The following is a 10,039-nucleotide window of genomic DNA, read 5'->3' as shown; positions in this document are numbered from 1 at the left end:
TGCATAAATGGTAGGTCGTTTTTAAAGACAGTTAAATTCGTTGCATGTATGCAGTTCGCGTTGCTGTTTTCCTACTCTCAAAAGGACACTTTTATTTTTTTACTTTGAGGGGTGGGATGGCGGATATGGTTTCGCACTCTCGTCAGCGAGAACAACGACCGTGGCGAAACCAAAACTACGCTTCGTAGGCAGCGTGATAGCCATGGATGGTGATAGCTGACCCCGTGGTGATAGCAATATGTGGGCGTAATCGTGCTCATACTCCTCCATGCTCGTACTGCACGGCTGACAGCAAGCATGACTGAACCTACGGACGCAGAGTTTCTTCTATCTACGGAGGACGTAACTGCCTGTTACGATGAGTACTTGTCTACCTTCGAATGGGATGCCGACGAGGTCATGAAGATTGTTGAGTTGTTCAAGTACCAAAAGTTTGACCCCTCCACGACAGCTCGCAAGTGCTACCAGGTGGGCCAAGTAAGGGGCTCTTTTCTGCGAGACGTGAAAACTATGATAATTCTCTCTTTGGTCTACGGCAATAACCTGACTTTAATTGAAAAGAGGTTGTCAGGGCACAATCTGACCACCTTCAATGAACTCAAGAACTCCTACGGGCTGAAAACCAAGTGCCAAACCACGGAGGACGTCACCTTGACTCGAGTAGCCACCGCCTACGCTCACTGGACTTGCTCGCTCCTCAAGGATATGGCCGAGCGCCTGCCTGTACCACACAGCAGAATGCTGGAAGAGAGTGAGGGATATCCAGTTGAAATGATGCATGTAGCTTTCGGTAACCTTCTGGGCCCAGAACTGGACCCCGTAGCCAGGGACCAACTCAAGAGGGCTCATTCCCTCTACTTGTATCACTTCGCTAAGGTAGTGCACCCAGACCTGAAGAAGGCTTCTTCAAAGGTGGTTATTGCAAGCTTCTCAGGAGCACTGGAAGCCGCCATGAACAGTACCTTTCTGGCCAGCAGAAGGGTGGCAGTTCTGGAGAAACTAGGCGTACTGCTTGAGGGCAGGGTTACTCAGGCAGTGTTGACAGCAGCAGCAGCCTTCGACAGAATTTCAGGACAATGAGTCTTTGCAGGTGGATCCTTTTATTAATTCAAGCCACTGACGGTCACTCTGGTTGCTGTTCCATAGTTTTAAATATAATGTTGTGATTGCATGATGAACTCTAGAGAACTTTACCATTTTTGGAAAGTGTTATTTAAAGGGTAAACTGTAAAGTGTATCTTGTGATTATATGATGAGCTTGAGAGGGAGGTTACCTCTAGCTTTCTCTGTTTTAAACAAAGATGGGAACCAAAGACTGGTTATTTAGCAGTGTGTATTTGCATTAACCTTTCCATTGTACTTGATATGTGTAGCATTAACATATGCCTTACAACATGCAATGGCCTCATTGCAGCCCTCCTGTTAAACCTAAATTGCAAGAGAAAAATAAAAATTAGGAGGATGCTTAACCTTCGCCTGAAGCGTAGACACGATAGCATCTTCTCCTCTGTTTCCTTTTCTTTTTGTTCTTAACTCTAATTTGTACTCGTGCACATATACGCCATTTGTTTCAGTGCAGTGAAACACCAGGACACTGCCTTTTCATAACATGCAATCTCTGACACATCATTAACATATTTATATTTGTTAAATTTTTTAATTACTGTAACATCAGTACACATCCCAAACATGTTGCAAAGTCATACACCTCGCAACACATTCATGAGGTGCCCCTCTAACAAATTTGGTTCAACGACCCTTCGTGGCCTATGCGCTGTGTGCCTGCCTGGCACGCAGAAGGCCTGGGGTCAAACCCTAATGCCAGCTAATTTTAATGAATTACTTTTATATTCTTAATTACATCCATTAGAGTAACCTCCTCGCCAATTTCGGCTTCATTTGAACTCTCCCTCAATTCGTTAGGTTTGTTGCAAACTTCTGGGCTTTTTTACAACTGACGCAGGACGACCGACGACGACGCTGGGTTTTCAGCAGGATGAGCACCTTTCGCTATCACGTAAAATTGGTGTTGCCTTACTCACTCGCATAATGAACACACTCCATTCATTTTGTACATACTGTCTTGCTGGTGATAAAGAATTTCAGCAGGCACCATTTTTTTAATGCCAAAACAATTCGTAATACTATGAAGTGCAATCTGTCAAATTTCAATTTGTTATGCCTTAATCTGTGGAATGAAAAGCCAATAAGAATGTTCTGCAAGGTATCCTAGAACCAGTAGAAAAAACGCCTGGCCATGAAAAATATCTCTTGTCTGTCTGTCATATTCTGAGGATTGTGACAGTTTGCTGTGGTTGGTTTATGATCAGTACTCATTTGTGCCAGAAGGAACTTGAGTTCTGCTTTCTTTGGACAGCATTATGGGCCACTATGCGAGTTATATGTGTAGGTTTAAGATGAAGGGTGTTGGCCATGCTCTCGAGCATAGAAACCATGTTGAAGAGCGCGTTTTGTTTTATTTAGTAGACGAGTTGCACCGAATGAAGTTATTATTCCATCAGCCTACTTCTTGCCCCATTTTTACCGCTTCTAACTTTTCGCGATATTTTGCTCCATGTAATCAATTCTCCCCCGAAGCTTTCAGATACTTTTTTTAAAGTGCGTTCAGTGTGATAAATACGTTATCTAGCTTTCTTTGTCTTTCTAAATAGTGACTCAACAATACTAAACAGTGTTGTGTTGGTAGATGTATTAGACAGGTAAGTTCACTACAGTTCGTGAGGTCTCTGATGAGTCTCGAGAAAGCCACAGAGTGAAATTTTATGTATAGATATATATTTATATACATACATAGATGACCCGTACATACAACAACAGCTGGAAGTGGTATGTGGGCCTGTAATATATGTAAACATATTGATAGAAATAGTTTTCGCAAACATTCAGTACACTGAGCTGTGAGCACATTGAGGTACAGTTACCACATAATGCGAAAGGATTTCACAAAGGTTTGACATCTATGGTAGGGTTACAGAAGCACAAAGTAAATAAAAGTACAACTCTATGTAGTTTTGACATCTAAATACATGTAATCTATGAATCAAATACACATATTTAAGCAGGTACAGCAGGCAAATGAGTAATTTTTTCAATTAATATGCTCAGCACAGCAGAGTACCACTTTTCAACTATATATGAAGCATGCTATTTTATACGGTACATTTTACAGTCAACTGATTACACATTTGTTGCACGAAACAGCTGTTACACAAATGTCGTGGTATAACTGCTAGCACCCTGTTTGTGCAGTGTTTGTGTTCCCAAAAGGAAAACTTCACAACAAGTGGACTTGTCAACCTCGTATTGCGACGTAACTGTTTTAAAATGCACTGATATTCTCTCATGAGGTAATGCCATACCCAACCCCCCCACCTTTCTTTGCAATCTTGGAACATAGGGGCAACGGAACTTTGCAGCTCAGTATAGATTATTAATGCCTTGATGAATACGCACTCATTAGTATCAAGGATCATCCTGAGTCTCCAGCTGTTTAGCAGAAATTCTAAAGCATAAAACCGTATTGAACAAAGTACATGATAAAAATGGAAATATGAAGAGTGCACACAAATGGCTTGCAACAAGCGATAGTGTTTATCATGGTATATACTGTTGGTGACACAGGTCTCTTGACCACGTGCTCCATAAACGATGTTGATAGCTCTGTAATTAGCTGCCAGCTGCAGAACGCACTTGTGAAGGTGAAAAAGCAGGACTTTCATTCATCTCCATAACTCTGGTCTCCAGCCGCTGGCTAATAACAGCTATTGGCTTCGTTTAGGGAGCTCGTGGTCCAGAAACTTTCGACAACGACAGTACATGCTAAAGGAACAACATAACATCATCTGTATGATGCACACACTAGCATCAGTTGTAATGGTAGTGGTGATGCTTGTTAAGCATGATCTTGTTATGTGGAGTACCAGTGGAGTTCATTTTAAAACTGTGGTGAAGGCCATTTGCATGATGCACTCGTCCAGGTGTCTCATCCAGTGTAGACTGAGCCTAAAGCATGAACTAAGAAGTTAATTCGAAATTCTAATGTACATAGGTTGAATGGGATATGTCTGCCTCACCAGATAGCCTCACTTCAAAAACAGTGCTCCTAGCTATTGTAGCATGTTTGTAAGAAATCCGTATAGATTAAAGTGAAACAATCTGCATGTTACATTATTCAAATCTTTTGTTGTCAACAATAATGCTACAGCATCTCGTGAGCTCACCAAGCCTTTATGCATAGGTTACGATATGGATCAAATCTCTCCAAGGAGTTGTCCGATTTTCAGCAAAATAAAAAGGTCATGATTCTGATTTTCTTTCGAGTATGTGCGATGGTATGTCATCGAGATCTGAGAAAAACATTCATTTGCATTCTTGTTCATATCACGCACCCTAACTCAGTGACCACTTTTTACAAGACTTCAGTTGCTTGCAATGGAAATATACTGCAAGATGTACGAGCAATGTCTGTCAGCACCATCGAGGATCTGTCATATAGTTTCCACTACCAAGCTACTGCTAATCTTATGTTCGCTGTGCCCAACACATTATTAACCATTCACACATAAACGATGTAAGTGTGCATGTTTTTTTTAGAGTTCGGGTAACAACAAATGGCAGGAGTTTTCAGAGGCTGGGACTGTTGGTTAAGTGGTTCACTCAGACCACCTTAGTGCACAACAAGCATGTCAACAAAGGGCTAAGCACCTATGCTATCTCAACTTTTCTCACACTGCCGTGGAAGCTAAAACAGTGCTCTACCGCTATCAGTGTGGCGTTCGTGACGTCACGTGACTTGCACTGATATCATCGCGGCGGCGATATCAGGGAGCAATAGATATTAGAGAGACAATGAGTACAACTGCACATAGATTTTATTCTCACTAAAAATAATTTCTATGGCTATGTCCTGGTACATAGGTGTCTGTTGGGCAGCAAGAGACTCATTTATCCTTAGGAAATTCGATTTAAAAAATTTTGCAGCAAGTTGAATCGAACTTGTGACATCTACACCCTAAAGGATTTTGTGATCAACATATCTTGAAGTGAATAGTGGCGTGGTCTATAATAGCCTCAGGGATACATGCGAAAAATTGTTGAACGCAGTTTGCGAAATAGGCCGTTGTTGGCAACGCCTCTATTTAATTGCTTATGAAAGCTTCATTTTCGGCGAACTAAAGCAATGTCTTTGCCATTAAAAATACAGGCGTCACCAACACCAGCCAATTTCGCAAGTAACCGTGTAACCTTGGGGTCCGCGCCCAAAAATCGATGTCGCCAATACCAGGCAATTTCGCAAGTAAAATGTATTAATAGACTCCAATTTTTGGGCGCGAACCCCAAGAGCTACGTTACACGGTTATTCGCAATTGAAAATTGGGGCAACCTCTTTTCAGTGAGGATGAGCTTGTCGACTGGTGGGTTCGAGAAATGGCGTCCTTTAACACCCCAGGCATATCACACCTTTATTGAGAGCCCCTAGCAGAACCCCTTTAATTACGGAATAATTGTTATTCCTCATAATAACTGACTGAGACAGAAAAATGTGCATTGCTCTTTACAACTTGAAGATCTCGGCAGGTGAGCATGAAACTGAGCAGCAGTTTAAAAGATTATGAGAACTGTTCTTGCTATGAGATCAGTGACGATCACGTAGAATGTCAAGTAAATTTTGGAAAATAACGAAATACATGAAAAAACTAGTTCATTCCTTGGCAAACAGACAATATAGTTTGTAAGTGTATTGCGCCCAAATATATCCAGCCGTAAGAGGATATCTGAATACACCGAAGATCTATAGTTCTTGATTACAGTTTCGAATCGAATAACGGGAAATATTTCGATATGCATTCGCAAAATATTCGCACACTCCGTCTTCCTTCCCAGTCAACCGATTTCACATCGAAACATGCCGTGCTTTCCTTCGTTCCTAACCTCCCCCTCCTGTTGCAAACCACGTAGTAGCCATTGTCACAACGCTCGCGAAGTCACGTTTCTAGAATTGACATCGCCGCAGCCACCATGCCATGCTTAAGCAGCTCTAGACGAAAGCTGCGCGTTTGTCCAGTCAAACCGCCTTTTTCACTAGATGTGGCGCTCTCTGGAGAGTGGTGAAAATTCGGCGTCTACTGGTTGAAAACAGGCGATAAAAATTGGCGGGGGCTTAGTTGCGAAAGCAGGTGTTTCATACTGCATATGCAGCGCCTCTAGTGGGAAGAGCGCGGCGCGCCGTGCCAAGCGGCCGCCGTTACCCGACGACCGACGAGCCGAGCTGGTAGCCCGTCTCTCGCTCCTGGTATGACGTCACTAGGCATGGTATGACGTCAGGGGTCATTCTAAAGGTCAAACGTGCCAAGTGGCCGCCGCTACGCGAAAGGCCGTTCTTGGGAGTAGTATTGCTTTCGCCATAAAAACAGGCGCTATCCAGTTCAGAGGCGCCAACAGAGCCTGCAAAATAAGAGTACGCTTCGCAGCTGTCGCCATCTGTCGCATGTGCCCATCACTAACATGAACGGCGCATGCGCAGTAAGAGCTGGCGGTCGGTTTTTGATCAGTGGAGCTGGTGGAGGAGAGCTGCGCATGAGCAGAGCGGCTGTGCGAAAAAGGTGGATTCATTTCTTGCTTCACCGTGGAAGCTTTGCAAGGGGATACACCAGTACAGCCCTCGTGACGTCACGAGCTAGCCATCTGCATGGGAGTGCCTATTAAGTCAGTCACCTTGACCAGATATATTCCTTCGCCACAGAGTGCTTTCCAAATGACTTGCATGCACTAATTCGGGGCCGAAGGCTTCTTGAGTTTGGAGGTAACACTGAAGAATTTCGAGACAAAGAGAGAGGCAGGGAGAAAGGTGAAATATAAGTAGGCCTACGACACTCAGTGTTCCCAGAGATGTGCATAGAAACATACGGCACCACCTCTCCTTTCTCGTGCCGCGTTTTTAGTTCAATGGAGGTGACATCGCTGCCGTACATAAGACACGTCATAGCATTTATTTCATAATCGCAGTGCACAGCTTACCACGATGTAAAGAAAACACAGACAACATATGACGAACAACGATTAGCATGCACGCATGCCACGAGAATGCCTGTGTTGATCCTTTTTTTTTTGATACAGCACGAAGCTCCGCCACTGAGATTACGGGTGGTACTAGCCAAAGACATAGACTTAGACATGGAGGAATGACTTAGATCACTTGTTCGGAAGCATTGGCCGCCAAAATAAATGTGATAATATACAACGTACGGCTACGATGGTTTTCGTAACATGGTGGGAATCTTGGACGTAGATTTGCATCAAAACAAGCGTTGTAAAAACGTCCTCAATTTTTGTAAATACCATCACTCACATTTCGTAAAGTTCATATTCAAGACAACAATAGCATCGAATGAAGCGCGAACACGAAAAGGCAGAAATATCAGCAGCAGAAGAGTAAATGCTGGCAGATCACACGAACACATTGAGAGAGCGGTCCGCGTTCGAAGTGAATATCAGTTGCTCTAATACTCGGCGTCATCCAACTAAAATCTCGCTTTGCTCTGCGTAGTGCAGAGTTCGAAGGAAGTAAAAAAAAAAATGGTGGCACAAAGTTAACATCACGTGACCAATAAGCAGCCAATGGCGTTCCTTGGTCATCAGCGGCAGTTTGATTGTGGAATGGGTGACCGTGCTCTTCACCTTGCAACCAAACACAGGGATTCCGACGTAACATCGAGCTTGTGGCATACGTCCAACTCGAAAACGGCTAACGGCAACTGTACAGCGCAGTCGAGTCCAGAGCACGAATCGTGCATACGCTAAGATATAGTACAGCAACAAGATACGACGAGAGCATGACGTGATAGGCGAGGCGACGCAGGCTGCTATACAGGGTGTTTCACCTAAGACTTTCTGCAATTTTTAAAAATAAGCTATTTGAATTAGATGCGCGCTTTTTCTGGCATAGCATTGTCAGTGGTGTAGTACATCATAATGCAGCTAAGACGTGCTAACTAGCAGGCTTGTTAACCAATATTTAATAGTTAACTTTTAAACTATTACCGTTGGGCTCCTCTCCAGCCCACCGTAAGTGATGTCCATATCCGTTTTTAGAATTTCGAGAACGCGATTATCCTCGGCGCTGTGGCCCAACAAATTTTGGCTATTTCGACGAGTTACGTGCACTGGAGAGGTTGCTTTGCCTGCAAGCTTCTCAAACCGCATGTATTTTGGCGCGATGTAGACGAAATTTGTTGGGCCACAGCGCCGAGGATAACCGCGTTCTCGAAATTCTAAAAACGGATATGTACATGACTTACGGTGGGCTGCATGCCTCTCAATAATTAAGGAGCCCAACGGTAATAGTTTAAAAGTTAACTATTAAATATTGGTTAACAAGCCTGCTAGTTAGCACGTCTTAGCTGCATTATGATGTACTACACCACTGACATGCTATGCCAGAAAAAGCGCGCATCTAATTCAAATAGCTTATTTTTAAAAATTGCAGAAAGTCTTAGGTGAAACACCCTGTATATGGAAGAGATAACAACAACAGTTATAACAACAGCAACAAACAGCGATTCTGGAAGAAGACGTGAGATAAGCGACGTCACGTTCGTCGATGCCTTTAGATGGTGAGTAATTAAAAGACTGCTTATAGTCACTAACAAGAGACGAGCCGGGCGGCGCTGAAGTCTATAAGCGTGCAAGGTTCGCTCCACGGTTAATTATTTAAGGACATGGGCGCACTAAGGCAGCGTAATTATGGTACACACGACTACGAGTATCCGCTATAGCCTATAGTAAAGTTGGCACGTAGACACGCACACACAGTTGGACAGATATATGATAACGAGAGTATACTACGATTGCGTCAGCGTCGACACAAACCCACATGTACAGTTAATAAACTGAGGGAGACTGCTCGAACGTTCAGATCAACGGCAAACAGAGGAGTACACATCTGGGCTATGTAACTTAATACGTGCTGTCACAGAATTGGGACGGTCATCGAATACAGCGTAGAAGTTTGATACAAAGACAGATAGAGATGCAGAGAGAGAATTTAAAGAGCACACACGTCGGGTCGAGGATAGAGTTTTGCTGACGACTCACTGGAATGTAAGGTTACCCGTGAACAGGAAGGAACGTTGTTGGAAGAGAGCACTAGTTTACGGCGAAAGTTTTAGACAAAGCTGGGGCGAACATTTTCAGTCTACATTGGCGTCAGTTCCATGTAAAGCAAAGTCAATAAAAAGGCAAGACGGAAATGGACAGCAAAGACACTTTTTATTTTACACTTGAGATCTCTTTCCTCCATTATATATGGGAATTTTATATTTCATTGAACCACCGCTCCTATTGAAACACTACTGTATAACAGGGAACGCAGTTTAGGAAACCCTTTTCAGCGATCTTTCGTCGGGCTTTGGTGGGTTCCGTTCACAAAATGAACAAGATATAGTGGTGTAAGACTGAAAGAAGAGGCAGGAACAAAAGAAAAGTTCCTACCAAGCAAAACAAAAAAAAAAGAGCTTTCGACCGATAGAGCTGGCTTTTGACATCCACGACTGAAATCTTTAACACCATAGACCGAAGGTTGCTTTTATTGATAAGTTTCTTTATTTGCCTTAACAGTGGAAGTAAATCAAAATTCAGCCCTCCCCCCCCCCCCCCCCTTCTTTTGAAAATGCCTAAGAAAAGTAAGACTTGCGAAACCACGTGGCCTAAATTTCCAGAAGGGGCTGCGTCCGGCTCTTCCTTCAATCCCAGACTGCACCACGGCGGCGCTTTAACTCAGAGCTGCTCCTTTTTTGGGAGACCTGCCGAAATTGACCTCGGCACAAAAAACGTAAGGAAAAACTCACACACACACACACACACAAAATGTGTTCTATTAGTGTGTATGGGCTGTGAACACTGTAAACATGGAATTACCCCATAAGGGGTTCAAAGGGAGCAGCAAGTGGTCCTCACGTGCACTCCCTTTCAGGGGCAGGGTATGCTACTCAGGTTCCCGAGTAGATTTCGATCACTAATT

The 10,039-nt window shown here is 43.5% G+C and overlaps 1 protein-coding gene across 1 annotated transcript; it reads left to right on the top strand.

The window, feature by feature from the left end:
* Nucleotides 1-30: 30 nt before the first annotated feature.
* Nucleotides 31-1,500, top strand: LOC149332142 (uncharacterized). Its single transcript, XM_089557088.1, has one exon. It carries the CDS (start codon nt 298-300, stop codon nt 1,078-1,080), a length of 783 nt encoding a protein of 260 aa, XP_089413214.1. The 5' UTR covers nt 31-297; the 3' UTR covers nt 1,081-1,500.
* Nucleotides 1,501-10,039: the final 8,539 nt, after the last annotated feature.

This window comes from Amblyomma mixtum, chromosome 8, assembly GCF_055824585.1.
Source record: "Amblyomma mixtum isolate Tamu chromosome 8, ASM5582458v1, whole genome shotgun sequence".
Classification (NCBI taxonomy): domain Eukaryota; kingdom Metazoa; phylum Arthropoda; class Arachnida; order Ixodida; family Ixodidae; genus Amblyomma; species Amblyomma mixtum.
The sequence above is the reverse complement of the archived record's forward strand: the minus strand, read 5'-3'. Positions and strand labels throughout refer to the sequence as shown.

What these genes read in the sequence shown, in the direction of transcription:
- LOC149332142 (XM_089557088.1), top strand. Translation starts at nt 298, where the DNA reads ATGACTGAACCTACGGACGCAGAGTTTCTTCTATCTACGGAGGACGTA.